The sequence below is a fragment of the Canis lupus genome, chromosome 8 (assembly GCF_011100685.1).
Source record: "Canis lupus familiaris isolate Mischka breed German Shepherd chromosome 8, alternate assembly UU_Cfam_GSD_1.0, whole genome shotgun sequence".
Lineage (NCBI taxonomy): Eukaryota > Metazoa > Chordata > Mammalia > Carnivora > Canidae > Canis > Canis lupus.
Window position 1 is genome coordinate 47,413,714 of NC_049229.1, and position 17,256 is coordinate 47,430,969.

General features: G+C 41.2%; 3 protein-coding genes and 1 pseudogene across 8 annotated transcripts in view; all 4 read left to right on the top strand.

Annotated features, from left to right (window-relative positions):
- PTGR2 (prostaglandin reductase 2) overlaps positions 1 to 12,414 on the top strand; it is a 36,965-nt gene extending 24,551 nt beyond the window's left edge. For all 3 annotated transcript variants that reach the window (XM_038545243.1, XM_038545244.1, XM_038545245.1), the window contains exons 5-10: positions 124 to 294; positions 1,559 to 1,768; positions 5,209 to 5,330; positions 6,356 to 6,443; positions 8,189 to 8,228; positions 11,382 to 12,414. In XM_038545243.1, coding sequence (XP_038401171.1) covers positions 124 to 294; positions 1,559 to 1,768; positions 5,209 to 5,330; positions 6,356 to 6,443; positions 8,189 to 8,228; positions 11,382 to 11,458 — 708 coding nt within the window. In that variant the 3' untranslated portion in view covers positions 11,459 to 12,414. The remainder of the gene's footprint in view (positions 1 to 123; positions 295 to 1,558; positions 1,769 to 5,208; positions 5,331 to 6,355; positions 6,444 to 8,188; positions 8,229 to 11,381) is intronic.
- LOC610407 (activated RNA polymerase II transcriptional coactivator p15-like) lies at positions 2,291 to 3,280 on the top strand. Its single transcript, XM_038545246.1, has 2 exons — positions 2,291 to 2,816; positions 3,061 to 3,280. The coding sequence occupies exon 1, from the start codon at positions 2,400 to 2,402 to the stop codon at positions 2,781 to 2,783; it is 384 nt and encodes a 127-aa protein (XP_038401174.1). The 5' UTR covers positions 2,291 to 2,399; the 3' UTR covers positions 2,784 to 2,816; positions 3,061 to 3,280.
- LOC610399 lies at positions 8,285 to 10,815 on the top strand (annotated as a pseudogene).
- Positions 12,415 to 13,716: 1,302 nt separating the features above from the next.
- The window catches only part of ZNF410 (zinc finger protein 410), a 40,931-nt gene continuing 37,391 nt past the window's right edge, over positions 13,717 to 17,256 (top strand). For all 4 annotated transcript variants that reach the window (XR_005363520.1, XM_038545237.1, XM_038545239.1 and 1 more), the window contains exon 1: positions 13,717 to 13,812. The gene's annotated coding sequence lies outside the window, so the exon portion shown is untranslated. The remainder of the gene's footprint in view (positions 13,813 to 17,256) is intronic.

The following is a 17,256-nucleotide window of genomic DNA, read 5'->3' on the forward strand; positions in this document are numbered from 1 at the left end:
GGTAGGTCATCAAAATAATAACTTGTGGGGGGAGCACAACTGTCCATAACAGGTTGTCTCTACCTTATGGACTTAAAACAGGACTTCCTAGTATTATTTTTAACGTTATATATTTTATTTTAGGTAGACCCACAGCTTGTGGATGGACACCTTTCATACTTTCTTGGAGCTATAGGTATGCCTGGTTTGACTTCCTTGATTGGGATACAGGAGAAAGGTCATATAACTGCTGGATCTAATCAGACAATGGTTGTCAGTGGGGCTGCTGGTGCTTGTGGATCTTTGGCCGGGCAGGTAAACTTTTTGAGAATTGTTTGATTTTCTTTTTTTTTTTTTCTTTTTTTTTCTTTTTGGTTTTCTAAAAACATTGTCATAATCAAATTTCTGGATATATGTATGTCATTTAAAATATAAAATTGAACAAATTTATAATATTCTTTTACACATTTCTTGTAGAAAAGATGTTATTACATGCTTAGGCTCTCTTCATAACAGCATGAAAAACGTAGATGTATCTTGTTCATTATTAACCAAAACAGACATGATAAATGTTAGAACATTGTTCTAATCAGCGTAAGGAAGAAGCTCATAGATTTTCTTATCTGGAATTCATGAATTAATGAATTAAAGACAAACTCATATTTTTACAAAGAATCTTCAAATAAGAGAGTACTAACTGGGTTCTAGAAGTACAGTAAAGATTATAATAGAATTTTAAAGAAAACTTTTATGAATAACAGCCTTTATAGTGTGAAAACCATTGATACAAAACATTTTATCATAGTAGTGATTTTAGTTCCTCATAGGCCTGAAAAACACTAAATTGCAAGCTAGTGATTTTTTTTTTAAGATTTTATTTATTCATGAGAGACACAGAGAGAGAGAGGCAGAGACACAGGCAGAGGGAGAAGCAGGCTCCACACAGGGAGCGCAATGCGGGACTTGATCAAGGGCTGCAGGATCACAACCCTGGGCCAAAGGCAGATGCCCAACCGCTGAGCCACCCAGGTGTCCCACTAGTGATGTTTTGAGTCGAATTATTCCTTCAATGAAATCAGCTTTATTTTTTAAAATATTTTATTTATTTATTCATGAGAGACACACACACACACACACACACACACACACACACACACACACAGAGGCAGAGACACAGGCAAGAGGGAGAAGCAGGCTCCATGCAGGGAGACCGATGTGGGACAGGCTCCATGCAGGGAGACCGATGTGGGACTTGATCCCAGGTCTCCAGGATCAGGCCCTGGGCTGAAAGCGGCCCTAAACCACTGAGCCACCTGGGCTGCCCTGAAATTAGCTTTAAATTCTGTGATTTTAACATTAAAACTAAGTCCAATGTTTGTCAATACTCATTTTTTTTAGGAGTGACATTATATCTGGTCTCAATTCTTTTGGTTTCAAGTTACCAAGCCAAAAGCCCCCTAACCAAACTTGAATTGTGATGAACACTCTCCTATACTTGTAATAGTTTGTATACTTTGACGTTTTTATACTTAAATGTGGGAACAGAAAATTGTTTAATTTTTTAAAATTTCCCTCCTAGATTGGCCATTTGATGGGCTGTTCCAGAGTGGTGGGAATTTGTGGAACGCAAGAAAAGTGCCTCCTTCTGACCTCAGAACTGGGCTTTGATGCTGCAGTTAATTATAAAAAGGAGAAGGTGGCAGAAAAGCTCCGTGAATTATGCCCAGCTGGAGTGGATGTTTACTTTGACAATGTTGGTGGTGACATCAGTGACACAGTGATAAGTCAGGTTGTGTGCCGATTTATGTGTTAGAAATTTGAATACTACATTTTATTTAATGTGCTATCTTTTTACCTGATACTAAGGAAAAAACTATAAAATTCTATGGTTTATTGTGAGAAATAATGTAATGATCAGTACTGTAATTGAGTGATACCAAAAAGCTTGCTGATGACTACTTCCATTTGCTTGCAGATTTGCATATGATCATTAATTTCAGTTCTTTGGTAGCAATTATGTTTTCCACCTGCAATTTATTTTTGTTAAAAATTATAGTTGTGGGGATGCCTGGGTGGCTCAGTGGTTGAGCACCTGCCTTTGGCTCAGGGTGTGGTCTTGGAGTCCCAGGATTGAGTCCCACATCAGGCTCCCCATCAGGAACCTGCTTCTCCCTCTGCCTATGTCTCTGCCTCTCTCTGTGTGTGTCTCTCATAAATAAATAAATAAAATCTTAAAAAAAAATTATAGTTGTAGGGGTGCCTGGCTGGCTCGGTTAGTCAGGCATGCAATTCTTCATTTCAGGATTGTGAGTTCTAGCCCCACATTGGGTGTAGAGATAACTTAAAAATAAAACCTTAAAAAAAAATTACAGAGTTGCAAGCGAGTGAGCAGAAGGCAGTTCGGCCGCGAGAGTGGAGCAATGCCTAAATCAAAGGAACTTGTTTCTTCAAGCTCTTCTGGCAGCGATTCTGACAGTGAGGTTGACAAAAAGTTAAAGAGGAAAAAGCAAGTTACGCCGGAGAAACCTGTGAAGAAGCAAAAGACTGGCGAAACTTCAAGAGCCCTGTCATCCTCTAAGCAGAGCAGCAGCAGCAGAGATGATAACATGTTTCAGATTGGGAAAATGAGGTACATCAGTGTTCAGGACTTTAAAGGGAAAGTCCTAATTGATATTAGAGAATATTGGATGGATCCAGAAGGTGAAATGAAACCTGGAAGAAAAGGTATTTCTTTAAATCCTGAGCAATGGAGCCAGCTGAAGGAACAGATTTCTGACATTGATGATGCAGTAAGAAAACTGTAAAATCAGAGTCATATAAAACCTGTACTGTTCTAGTTGTTTTATTTATTTATTTATTTATTTATTTATTTATTTATTTATTTATTTATTTATTTATTTAATTTTTATTTATTTATGATAGTCACAGAGAGAGAGAGAGAGGCAGAGACATAGGCAGAGGGAGAAGCAGGCTCCATGCACTGGGAGCCCGATGTGGGATTCGATTCCGGGTTTCCAGGATCGCGCCCTGGGCCAAAGGCAGGCGCCAAACTGCTGCGCCATCCAGGGATCCCTGTTCTAGTTGTTTTAATCTGTCTTTTTACATTGGCTTTTGTTTTCTAAACGTTGTTTTCCAAGCTATTGTATATTTGGGTTGCAGAACAATTTGTAAGATTGAATATTTTTTTTTTTATGTGCATTATTAAAAGTGTTCTGAGTGAAGGTAATTGTCAACTTGATTAAGGAGGATTGCTTTGTGCCCGCCACCTAGTGTAAAATAAAATCAAGTAATACAATCTTAACTGTTGTGGCCTTTCTTCAAAAGAATTGGTACTGTTTAAGGCCAAAAGTAACAGTTTATAGACCTGTTAGTTTCACCTTGGCTTTTACATTCAAAAGGATTTGTATTGCATTGAATTTATAAACTCTGACTTGTGAAAACCATAGTTGATCTATTTTCTTCCAGCCCAATGTCTAGACTTGTTGGTATTTCCAGTGATATTTCCCTTCCCCCCCTTTTTTCTTTACATTGTTTTCCTTTTTTTTTTTTTTTTTAATTTTTATTTATGATAGTCACAGAGAGAGAGAGAGAGAGGCAGAGACATAGGCAGAGGGAGAAGCAGGCTCCATGCACTGGGAGCCCGATGTGGGATTCGATCCCGGGTCTCCAGGATCGCGCCCTGGGCCAAAGGCAGGCGCCAAACCGCTGCGCCACCCAGGGATCCCTACATTGTTTTCCTTTTGTAACTTGTCATGTTCCGTTTTCATTTCACTTTTTGCTCTTTTTCTTGAATATATTATACTAATTTGGAAAGTCAGTGAAACTGTCAAAATGTTAGTTATCTCAATAAGGTACTTGTAATTAAAATATATGAGAACTACAATCACTAATTCTACTGTATTAAATATTAGGAGATATAGTTTGATAAACATGGCTTGTATGAAAACTGAGCAAGTAAGTGTATGTCGTTACCTGTAGTGTTCTGTGTAGTTACCTTATTGCTTAGTCTGCAGAGAATAATGACTTAGATGTCTGATTTGCTTTCACTTATTAAACTTGTTCACCATGGGAGATGTCTATAAAAAATCAGATACTGTTATATTAGATTAGGATTTAATAAAAATTGTGAAAGCTTAAAAAAAAAATTACAGCTGTATTGTTCCAATGGTGAAGTTTTGACCCTAACTCCCTATTAACTAAGAGCCATAGCCTCTGACTTTGGAAAGGAATTTCGTAGATCACAGGTATTTACATATTTTATTTTTAAGACTTTATTTATTCTTTTTTTTTCTTTTATGATAGTCACAGAGAGAGAGAGAGAGAGGCAGAGACATAGGCAGAGGGAGAAGCAGGCTCCATGCACCGGGAGCCCGACGTGGGATTCGATCCCAGGTTTCCAGGATCGCGCCCTGGGCCAAACGCAGGCGCTAAACCGCTGCGCCACCCAGGGATCCCAAGACTTTATTTATTCATTAAGAGAGAGAGAGAGTGGGATCCCTGGGTGGCGCAGCGGTTTAGCGCCGGCCTTTGGCCCAGGGCGCGATCCTGGAGACCCGGGATCGAATCCCACGTCGGGCTCCCGGTGCATGGAGCCTGCTTCTCCCTCTGCCTGTGTCTCTGCCTCTCTCTCTCTCTCTGTGTGACTATCATAAATAAATAAAAATTAAAAAAAAAAAAAAAGAGAGAGAGAGAGGCAGAGACACAGGCAGAGGGAGAAGCAGGCTCCATGCAGGGAGCCTGATGTGGGACTTGATCCTAGGATCCCAGGATCACGCCCTCAGTTGAAGGCAGATGCTCAACCACTGAGCTACCCAGGCATCCCTATTTACATGTTTTTATTGACAATGTTATAAAATGTCAACATTAGCTATTTACACTGCATTGTCCTTTACTATATGTAAAATTATTTGCAGTTGAGGTTAAATTATTTAAATCTAAGAAAATACTGCTACTATTAACAGTAGCAACCGCAGTATCGATATCAGTATAATTCTTTTGCACATTACCAAACTCTCATTTACCTCTATGTTCCTTTGGAGGGAACTTATTTCCTAGCTAATTGAAACTCTTAAGTACATAGAAGGTGTAAATCTTCAAACAAAATCAATTAATTGGCATCAAATGATTAAATACAATAATCAAGGAGGCTTTCATTGAAGCAGCCATAAAATCAGTAAATATAGGAAAGGCATATATTTTAGGGTATAATCATCAATTTTCTCTGAACAGATGAATCGGAACAGCCATGTCATCCTGTGTGGTCAAATTTCTCAGTACAACAAAGATGTGCCTTATCCTCCTCCACTACCCCCTGCTGTAGAAGCAATCCAAAAAGAAAGAAACATCACAAGGTATGGTCTGCTCTTTTCCCCTTGTTACCAGATTCATGGGTTTAAAGATCATAGATGTATATGTAATGTATCGTTCTTCATATATAATTTTTCCTTATTTTAAAAAAAGATTTATGTATTTCAGAGAGAGAAAGCATGCATGTGTGCATGTAGGGTTAGAGGCAGAGGGAGAGGGAGGAGAGAAGTAGACTTCCTGCTGAGCGTGGAGCATACTATGGGACTTGATCTCAGGGTTGTGAGATCACGACCTGAGCCAAAATCAGGAGTCAGAATCTCAACCGACTGAGCCACCTAGGCACCTCTATAATTTTTCCTTATTAAATAAAACTTGAAAATACACATTTTAAGTCACTTCAGTATTTTAGTTTATGTAGATTAGTGCCTTGGCAGAAAGCTTTTTAAAAAATGCATCTCTTCTATCAAACTTTTACAAGTCTTTTTTTCAACTCACATTGGCTTAAGTGCAAAGGAAATTTATTGGCTCATGTTTCTGAAAAGTCCAGTATTAATATTGACTTGGATTTGGCTAGACAAAAGGTTTGTGTAGTGGCATCACTACTCAGTTTCTCTTTTTCTGGGCTGTGCTTTGGGTTGTCTCTATTCTCATGCAGGCTCTCTTGCAGCATAGCAAGAGGATGACTCTTATCTCTAGTCTTATACCAGATTAACAACCCAAGCAAAAAGAGAACAGCTCTCTCCTCTCAATTTTATTAAATCCCAAAACTGATACTGGCTCAGACTGGACTGGCTTTGGTCATGGGAGGGTGGGGAAAGGATATTACCTACAAACTAAAATCATAGTGCTAATTACCAAACAGAGTTCTAGATGTTGGCCAGACAAAACAATAGAAGTCCACTATATTTAACACCTGTAACTACACCTAAAACTATATCTGACCAGACTCTGTGTGATTGAGTCCTAATGTTTGAAAGATTAACAGATATTAGAGTTCTGGAATGATTTAGTTTTGGACTATTTCACCTTCCATAGTCTCTGATCATTATCCTTTTCTTCCCCACTACAGAGAAAGATTTCTGGTGTTGAACTATAAGGACAAATTTGAGTCTGGCATTCTACAGCTGAGCCAATGGTTTAAAGAAGGAAAGCTAAAGGTAGAACTTGCTTCTGTTCTTTTATCAATATCATTTGTCCTGCTACTTAATATACTTTTAGGTTATTTGAATTTATGATAGCAAACATTAGCTTCATAATAAAAAATTCTTACAAAATTGTACTGAATATTGTAAATTAAGTTTACTCCCAGGTGTGTATAACCTCCTCATTGAGAAACCTTCACCTGTTAGTCCCTTTATCTAAGATGTGATTAACCTTTACTTTTCTTAAACTATATTACAAAAAAATAGGTGGTTTTTTTCCCCCCAAATTTAATATTCATTACTTTAACAAATATTTATGGAATGCTATTATATGCTAGAAACTCCACTTTCTCAAAAATCTTGTAGCCATACCCCTCCACCACCATACTTCTTTCCTTCCCTCCCTGATATTCTGCTATATCTTTTGGTTGTTGGCTGAAAATCAAGAGTTCTAAATTGGAGTCTAGAGCCCCTGACCTAGGATGTTTTTGAAACTTGCCAATGATAGGCAAAGTTATGTGTGTGTTTATGCTTATGTACTTTGTTTTTTGAAAAGAGGGTGTATAGTTTGTGATGTTACCAATTGAAGATCAGACAATGGGAAAAGATTTTTAAAAAAATATATTTTTATTTTTTTTAAAGATTTATTTATTTATTTGTGATAGACATAGAGAGAGAAAGGCAGAGACACAGGAGAAGGGAGAAGCAGGACCCATGCTGGGAGCCCGACGCTGGTCCCAATCCCGGGTCCCCAGGATCAGGCCCTGGGCTGACGGGCAGTGCTAAACTGCTGAGCCACTCGGGCTGCCCTAAAAATATTTTTAAAAAGATTTATCTACCTATGAGAGAGAGAGAGAGAGAGAGAGCACACATATGACCCATGGGACGGGCAGAGGGAGAGAGAAGGAATCTCAAGTAAGACTCCCTCCAGAGTACAGAGCCTAGAGCCTAATGCTGGACTCAATCCCACAACCCTGAGATCATGACGTGAGCCAAAATCAAGAGTCAGACGCTTGACTGACTGAGTCCCAGGTGCCCCAAGAAGATTTTATTTTTAAAAATTATTTCATAAGAAACATACATTTCTATGCTACCTCCATGAAATGAAAGTTATCTATTTTAGACAGAAAGTGCTAAAGAGTATTGCTGCCCTTTGCAAAATTGAAGAATATTATAATTGACCCTGAGCACCACCGGGGTTAAAGGTGCTGACATCCCCCCCCCCCCCATGCAGTTGAAAATCATGGTGTATCTTTTGACTCTCCCCAAACTAATAGCCCACTCCTGACTAGAAGCCTTACTGATGACATAAACTGTTGATTACCACATATTTTGTATCTTATGTGTAATTTATACTGTATTCTTTACAATAACCAAAAGAGTATGTTATTATTTAAAAAAGATTTTATTTATTTATTCATAAGAGACACATAGAGAGAGGCAGAGAAATAGGTAGAGGGAGAAGCAGATTTCCTTGTGGGGAGCCTGATGTGGGACTCGATCTTAGGACCCCAGGATCACAACCTGAGCTGAAGGCAGATACTCAACCACTGAGCTACCCAGGTGTTACCCAAGAAAAAAAATGTTATTAAGAAAATCACAAGGAAGAGAAAATACATATGTAGTACTATACTGTGTTTATCGAAAAAAATCTGTGTATGAATAGACCTGCACGATTCAAACCCATGTTGTTCAAGGTCAACTGCAAGTTGACACACTAAAGTCTAAAGAATACTTTATGTAGCTGTTTTGATTTACAGATCAAAGAGACTGTAATGAATGGACTGGAAAACATGGGAGGTAAGATGAATGTAGATTTATTTATTATATGTATGAGCTTAGCACAAAGATTCCCTTTTTTTTCCTTGAATTCTACTTCCCTGGTGTTTTTTTTTTTTTTTTTTTTTTTAAATCACTTCTTTCTTTCCTTTAAAACCATCCTGCAGGTGTACTTACATATCTTCATCAAATTCTATTAAAGTTCAGCTTAGTGGTATTTAAGAAGTATTGTTTTCACATTTCAAATTATAAAATAAATTTTTTTTTTTTTTTGGTTTTGCAACAAGTTGTGGAAAAAAGATAAAGAATCATGAGTCATTTAGCTTCCAGGTAACTTTTTCAGATTAAATGGTTTTATTTATTTGAGAGAGAGAGAGAGCGCACAAGCAAGCTTGAACAGGGGGGAAGAGCAGAGGGAGAGGGAGAAGCAGATTGCTCAGCAGGGCACTTCACATGGGCGATCCCAGGATCCTGAGATCATGACCTGAGCTGAAGGCAGACATTTAACCAACTGAGCCACCCAGGTGCCCCCAGGTTGAATGGTTCTAAGGCATCATAAAATTAAACTATTTTCAGTATTTAGGGTTTTTTTTTTAAAGATTTTATTTGGGGTGCCTGGGTGACTCAGCTAAATATTTAATACATTTGGTCAGTGTGTTTACTAAACAGAAATATAAATTTCACTCATTTTCCTGGCATAGCAGATGTGTATTTTACTTAATAAAACTTTATAATTAGATTTCTATTATTTTTTATTTTTTAGAGATAGCATGCAAGTGGGGACAGGATAGGTGGTGGTGGGGTGGTGGGCAGAGGGAGAGAATCCTAAGCAGGCTCCATGCCCAGCATAGAACCTGATGCAGGGCTTCACATCATGACCCAGAGGTTATGACCTGAGCTGAAATCAAGAGTTGGTTGCTGGCAGGTTCTCTTACATCGACTGCCTAAGAGTTGTGCTATAAGAAGCAACAACCTCTCCTCTTCTCCACCATCTGCCTGGCAGCCACAAAGCAGCAACCATGCATGAATGCATCTCCATCCATGTTGGCCAGGCTGGTGTCCGGATCGGCAGTGCCTGCTGGGAGCTCTATTGCCTAGAACACAGCATTCAGCCCAATGGCCAGATGCCAAGTGACAAGACCATTGGGGGAGGAGATGACTCCTTCAACACCTTCTTCAGTGAGACGGGCACTGGCAAACATGTGCCCAGGGTAGTGTTTGTAGACCTGGAACCCACAGTCATTGATGAAGTTCACACTAGCACCTACCGCCAGCTCTTCCACCCTGAGCAGCTCATCATAGGCAAGGAAGATGCTGCCAATAATTATGCCTGAGGGCACTACACCATTGGCAAGATCATTGACCTGGTCTTGGACTGAATTCGGAAACTGGCTGACCAGTGCATGGGTCTTCAGGGCTTAGTCTTCCATAGCTTTGGAGGGTGAACTGGTTCTGGGTTCACCTCCCTGCTGATGGAGTGTCTCTCTGTTGATTATGGCAAGAAGTCCAACCTAGACTTCTCCATCTACCCCACCCCCCAGGTGTCCACAGCTGTAGTAGAGCCCTACAATTCCATTCTCACCACCCACACCACCCTGGAGCACTCTGATTGTGCTTTCACGGTAGACAATGAAGTAATCTATGACATCTGTCGTAGTAACTTCGATATTGAATCCCCAACCTACACTAATCTAAATAGGTTGATAGGTCAAATTGTGTCCTCCCATCACTGCTTCCCTTAGATTTGATGGAGCCCTGAATGTGGAGCTGATGGAGTTCCAGACCAACCTGGTGTCCTATCCCTGCATCCACTTCCCTCTGGCCACATATGCCCCTGTCATCTCTGCTGAGAAAGCCTACCATGAACAGCTTTCTGTAGCAGAGATCACCAGTGCGTGCTTTGAGCCAGCCAACCAGATGGAGAAACGTGACCCTCGCCATGGTAAATACATGGCTTGCTGCCTGTTGTACCGTGGCGACGTGGTTCCCAAAGATGTCAATGCTGCCATTGCCACCATCAAGACCAAGCGTACCATCCAGTTTGTGGACTGGTGCCCCACTGGCTTTAAGGTGGGCATGTCACTGGTACCCAGTGGAGACCTGGCCAAAGTACAGCGATCTGTGTGCATGCTGAGCAACCCCATAGTCATTGCTGAGGCCTGGGCTTGCCTAGTCCACGAGTTTGACCTGATGTATGCCAAGCATGCCTTTGTTCACTGGTATGTGGGTGAGGGCATGGAGGACGGAGAGTTTTCTGAGACCCGCGAGGACATGGCTGCCCTGGAGAAGGATTATGAGGAGGTTGGTATGGATTCTGTTGAAGGAGAGGGTGAAGAAGGAGAGGAATACTAAAGTTAAAAATGTCACAAAGGTGCTGCTTTTACAGGGAAGCTTATTCTGTTTTGAACATTGAAAAGTTGTGCTGATCAGTTAATTTGTATGTAGCAGTGTATACTCTCATATACAGTTACTGACCTATGCTTTAAAACACAACGCTTTGTTACAGACCCAAGCTGTCCATTTCTCTGATGGGTTTGAATAAAGTATTCCCTGTCTTTAAAAAAAAAAAAAAAAAAAGAGTTGGTTGCTGAACCAGTTGAGCTACCCAGGTGCCCCAGATTTCTATTATTTTTTAATAGTCATTGAAAAAAATTTTTTTTTAAGATTTTATTTATTTATTCATGAGAGACACAGAGAAAGAGAGAGGCAGAGACACAGGCAAAGGGAGAAGCAGGCTCCTCACAGGGAGCCTGATGTGGGACTCAATCCTGGATCCTGGGATCCGGCCCTGAGCCGAAGGCAGAAGCTCAACTGCTGAGCCACTCAGGCGTCCTGAAAAATTGTTTTTTGCTGACATTTTATCCTCATACTTCTTTATTCTAGTCTTCAGACTCTGTAAACAGTGAATATTGAGGTGTAGATACAAACACTTCTAGTTTGGGTAAAAGCACAATTTTAAGATGTAAATTTAGTTAGTTTATCTTGTAACTTTGTCAGTGTTTCTCTTAAGGTTTCTTTTCATGACAGTTTCCTCCTAAACTTAAAATCATTGCAGAAATTATTCAAATTAATTGTATATGTTTCATGTACTGACAAACATACATGATAGTGATATTTATGTTTTCATATAAACTAGGTTTTGTTTTTTTTTTTTTTTTTTTTTTTCCTTTCTAGCTGCATTCCAGTCCATGATGACAGGAGGTAACATTGGAAAGCAGATAGTTTGCATTTCAGAAGAAACCTCTGTGTAATGTGTATAAGCATCTTCATCAAGGAAATACACAGATTTTGCACAAAGATTTTAAAGATACATTAAAAAAATCTTGGAGTACAGATAGCTTTTTATTTAAGTGTGATCATTGGTAATATTTTCTAATTGCATAACATAATTTTTTCCTATATCTTCAATATCCTATATGTTCTCTATATCCAACATAAATATTTACAGTAATAGATTGAAGTTAACATGACCTATTTTTCTTTCTTTTACTAAAACTGGTATTATATATGATATTTGATCAGATATTTGGAAACCACTGGAGATTTGATATAACTGTTTAATGGATTATACAAAATAAATGGATTTTTACAGTTAATAACTTTTATTTAAAATAGAATGCTTGTGAAGACATGTAGTAAATGTATGTTGACCTGGAAATGCTTTATATAATTCTTGAACTGTAACTTGGTATAAGAATAGAATTGGGATGGCTTTTCTGTATTGTAGATAGAAAAGGGATTTAATAGCAGGGCACGTGTTAGAGTTTGGGGGGTGGAATTTAGAGCTTGTGGAGTTTTCAGGATAGGAGAGCAGAGACTTTGTGTTGAGAAGATAAATAACAGGTCAGTCAGGTTGATGAAGAAACTAGTTTACTACAGAGGATGATCTGTGTTTTGCTAACTAGTTTCCTCTATAGCATAAAAACTCAATATATATTGATAAAGCATGTTTGTTTTAAGTTAGCAGGCATATACTGTCAAATAGCATAAAGATTTTCCAGGGCAAATAGATATAAACATCACTTGAAGTTTCAGGTGATTAGAAATATTTAGGCAATCAAGACAGCTTTAGAAAATGACAGGACTAAGAAAATTAACAAATGTTTGAAACATGAACGTTCAAAATTAATGTGCCTTTAAATAAGAGGATCTGTTTCATTAATTATAATCAGCCCTTTACAACAATAAAATTGATTTTATTTTCCTAGGTGCTGTGTTGGTTTATGGTCACCTGTTTACACCCTGCTCTATACTTTTGCCTGCGACATTTGTGGAAAGTAGATTTACATTGTTAGTAAATCAGTCACTCTGGTTGACTTCAGTGTTCTCGTTTTATATACCTTTCCTGGACCATTTCATCTCCAGAGAGCACTTCATCTCTGGTTTATATGTTGATAACTCCCAAATCTTTTTTTTTTCCTTTCTTTCCTTTCTTTCTTTTCTTTTTTTTTATTTAAAGATTTTATTTATTCATGAGAAACAGAGAGGCAGAGTGAGAAGCAGGCTTCTCGCAGGACCCTCATGCGGGACTCCATCCCAGGACCCTGGATCATGGCCTGGGCCAAAGGCAGAGTACATTTCTATTTCTGACCTCTTACTCGAGCTTAAGACCTCCCAAGTAAAATATCCTGTTGACACCTGGGATAAACTGTTTATCCAAAAAGAAATTACCTTCCTCTTACGTGTTTCTACTTTGTTTTTAAATCACCATCCTTTGCACACCCAAACTACTACTCCCTCACTCATTCAGATGCCTATCATTAAGGCTTGTGTTTAACCTTGAAAATAAATACCTTTCTTAGAGAACGCCTTTAATTTCCATCACTGCCACTGCCTCAGTTGAGGTCCTCATCCTTTGGCACACAGCAGGTACTCACAAATGAGTAATTTCAAAAGTCTCAACCGCATAAAGCTCTAACAAGTTAGTTGTGGCATCCAGCCTGGAGCTCAAGTGTTTTAGTCCCCAGTGTGGATATCCGAGACCTCTTTGCATCCTAACACAGGGAACCCAGACTCTAGGGAGATCATGTTACAAGGAAAGTCGTACACTCGAGTCTCAACTCTTACCCTGTGCGAATGCAATGCTGAGCTAGATTCTGCAAGTTCCCTTCTCAAGCAGTGAAGCTTCGAAGTGTTCCTCTTCAGTGAGAACTCTGGTCGGTGTTTAAGGAGTGCTCTCCTTCTCGCTGGCCTCCATTGTAACTAGTTCCGATCTCAGCTGACAGGAAAAACTACCTCATCTGCCGCTGCGAGGAAGCGGCGACGTCACGGCTGGAATGCACTGACCCCGTTTTTCGGGTTTCGCAGACCTCGGGGCCCCGAGGCCTGGAATGACTAGGACGCCGGAGACCGCAGCCCTAGTCCCGGGGGCGGGGGTCCAGCCCTGCTCAGACAGCCGGGTCCCCGCGCGCCTCGCCCGCCTCAGGCTGCCCCCGGCGCGGGGCGGCCGCCGTCCGGCCCGGGGCGAGCGAGTGGGTGTGAGCGTTGGGGGCCGGCCAAACTTCCTGTCCCGCGCTCCTGCTGCTTCCGGCGGGAGCCGGAAGACGCTGTGTGTGGACGGAATTCGGGACCGCCTGACGGCCGGCCGGCTGCCCGGGACGGAAAGGTGAGCGCCGGGCCGGGCCGGGCCACACCCGCGCGGCTAGGTGGTCCCCGGCAGGGAGGGAGCCGGTAGCGGCCTCTCGGGAGCTGGGGCCGAATTCGCTCCTCCTCCCCACCGCCCGGAGAGGACAGGGAAGCCGCCCCCCTTGGGCACCCCTCCCAGATCTGGCGGGCCCGGGAGCGGCCGGTCTAAAGCCCTGCGGCTTCGGCCCTGCCCCTCGCGGCGTAGTGGGGCGGAGGTTTCGGCTCCTTTGCTTGGTTTTGAGGGCGGGGGCTTGGGAACAAGACGGTCCCGAGAAAGCTGGAGTCAGCGAGTCCCCAGGGCGGGGGCTGCCGGACTGCACCCGCCGCCGGGCCTGCCCGCGGCCCTTGGGGCCTCACGCTAAGGCCGTTGCAGAGGGGGAACGAGGATGCCAAGGGACTCTGCCCTGGTTCTTTCGGCCCGGAGCTACCTTCTTCCTTCATACGTCCACTTACTTCCTGAGTCTAGGAGGAAGGCTGCCGGCTCTGAGGGGCTTGGCTGCTCGCTTCTCCTCCTGTCGTCTCCAGGCGAGGCTGTGGGCTGAATGCGTTCGCAGGTTAAATTTATCCTCTGAAGTTTCTTCAGAGACAAGAATGCAGTTAGTCGATTAAAGTTTATCCCACTTGCTCACGCATGTGGGATATGGGGCACCATTCGGAAGTTTAAATATTGCTAACTTGGGACTCAAGAATTTGTATTTCTTCACTTTGGCACGCGGGTCAATGCAACATACTTTCAATGAGAGTGAAAGAAACATTCTGAAATAAAGTCAGTGGCATTTTGTTGTTAGGGAGTGAGAAATTCCACTTTGGGTGATCTTAGCGTGGACAGAGTAAACTCAACTGAACAGAAGATTTAGGTTCTTCTTATTTTTTTTTTAAAAGATTTTATTTATTTATGAGAGACACACACAGAGAGAGAGGCAGAGACACAGGCAGAGGGAGAAGCAGGCTCCATGCAGGGAGCCCGACGTGGGACTCGATCCCGGGTCTCCAGGATCAGACCCTGGACTGAAGGCAGGTGCTAAACCGCTGGGCCACTGGGGCTGCCCTTAGGTTCTTATTTTTAAAAATTCTGCATCTAAGTAAATGTCTGAATTTTTGACAAGTTACTTAATCTCTAGCTCCCCCCTCCCCCCAGGGGAAGAGACTTACCTATTTATTCAACAGATACTTCCTGAATGCTTAATTTGTTCAAAGCATCATACTTGGTTAATGCAGAGTTAGAATGAATAAATTCAGCGGCCTTAACCAGTGAAAAAAATATGCATGTAGACAATTAACAACCAAGACAGAATGGAATAATTGCTAAAGAGAGGTGAAACAGTGTGTTGTGAGAACACCAAGGAAAAGAGAGATTTGTTCTTACTGGAGGGAAAGGATCAGAGTCTTACTGGAGGACGGCACTTGAGTTGGATTTTAAAGACTGGAAAGGATTTTAAAACATCGCAACTGGATTGGCAGTACTTATTACTGGTTGAAGAACTAGTCTAAGCAAAGACTTGAGCACTGATATAGGCTGGTGTGTTCATTCAAAAGCCAGTCCCTGTCGGCTGGAGTAAAGGGTTAATTGAGGAATATGGACAGTGCTGTAACTGGAACAGTAGTTGAGGATACATTGTAGAATATTTGAAATGCCATGCTGCCAGGCTTAGGAATTTTCTCAGGCCCTGAATTTTGAATGAGTAGAGTAACATAAGCATTTCTGTGTTTTAGAAAGATAACGCAAGTGGCTGCATAAAAAGGTGGACTGAGGGACGCCTGGGTGGTCAGCAGTTTAGCGCCTGCCTTCGGCCCAGGGCGTGATCCTGGAGTCCCGGGATTGAGTCCCACATGGGGCTCCCTGGATGGAGCCTGCTTCTCCCTCTGCCTGTATCTCTACCTCTCTCTCTCTGTGTCTCTCATGAATAAATTAAAAAAAAAAAAAGGCAGATTGAAAAGGGAATTTTTAGGGCAGCTTGACCCCTTAGAAGCCTATTTTAATAGCGTAGTTGAAAGATAATGAGCCCTAAACAGAGTATTACAGGAGGAATAAATCTGAGGGAGTCAGAACTACTGGGGTTATTTATTTATTTTTTAAATAGTGGTTTTATTGGTTACATATATTTCAGCTATCTACTGGGGTTATTTAAATATGGAGGATGAGATATTGTTAAAGACCTAGAATTTGCAGCTGAGTGGGAAGAAGATTGGGCAATAATTTAAGTGGATAATATAGGAAGAACAGGTTTGGTGGTGGAGATGATAATCTGGATTTTGGACATTGTTGGTTTGAGATGGATATCCAAGCAGTTAGAAATGAAATCTGGAGTTTATTTTTTTTATTTTTTATTTTTTAATTTTTATTTATTTATTTATGATAGTCACAGAGAGAGAGAGAGGCAGAGACACAGGCAGAGGGAGAAGCAGGCTCCATGCACCGGAAGCCCCATGCGGGATTCGATCCCGGGTCTCCAGGATCGCACCCTGGGTCAAAGGCAGGCGCCAAACCGCTGCGCCACCCAGGGATCCCGAAATCTGGAGTTTAGAAGAAAGGTCAGGAATAGAGACAAATTTTTGGTATTATTTGCATGTCATTCATTCATTGTACGGATACTTAGTGCCTACTAAGTGCTTGCAGGGAAGTTTATATGGAAGCCCTTTAATCTCATAGTAAATACAATCTTAGAGTGTCACAGTATCAGAAATGACTCTTGGAGATGTAACTTCCTTATGAATTACATATAGTACTTTGCCAGACACTGTGTTAGGTAGGGGAAAGTAAAGTTATGAACAAGACAGACTAGTTCCTGCCCTTATTTATGGAACTTAAAATTTAGGAGGTAGCCAGACAAAAAACAAATACTATATAAAACTAAAGGAATTAGAAATAGGAGAGTTAGAGACTAAAGATGGAAGTATTAGGAATATTCTTTGGGTAAGGTGGTCAGGCAGACAAAGCCTTTCTAAATGAGTTGATAGTTAGAGCCCAAAGGAGTGAAAAAGAGCTAACCAATGGAGAGAGGGGACAGTGTTCCAAGGTAGAGGAAATGACATGTGCACATCTCTAACATCAGAAAGAGCTTAATTTGTTCAAGGAACTAAGATGGCTAGAGCTTGGTGAGCAGAGAGTGACTCTGGAGTGTGGTTGGGGAACGAGGAGAGGATCACATAGGTTCTTATAGGCTAGGATAAAGAGTTTGGATTTTTTCTAGGTGCATTGGGATGCCAAGTAAAGAATTTCAAGCAGGTGAGTGAGATCACATTTTAAGATAATCCTTACTACTGTGAAGAGAATAGAGTGGAGGGAGACAAGAGCAGGGAGACCAGTTAGGTAGCACTAACAGTAGTTTTAGAGCAAGTGTTGATGCTGGCCTGAAAAAGGGAGGTGGCAGTAGAGATAGAAATAGGTGGATTTGCTGTCTCAATAGGACTTGCAGCTGGACTG

Bases quoted from the DNA above. Each gene is read 5' to 3' on its own strand.
- LOC610407 (XM_038545246.1), top strand. From the start codon at position 2,400: ATGCCTAAATCAAAGGAACTTGTTTCTTCAAGCTCTTCTGGCAGCGAT.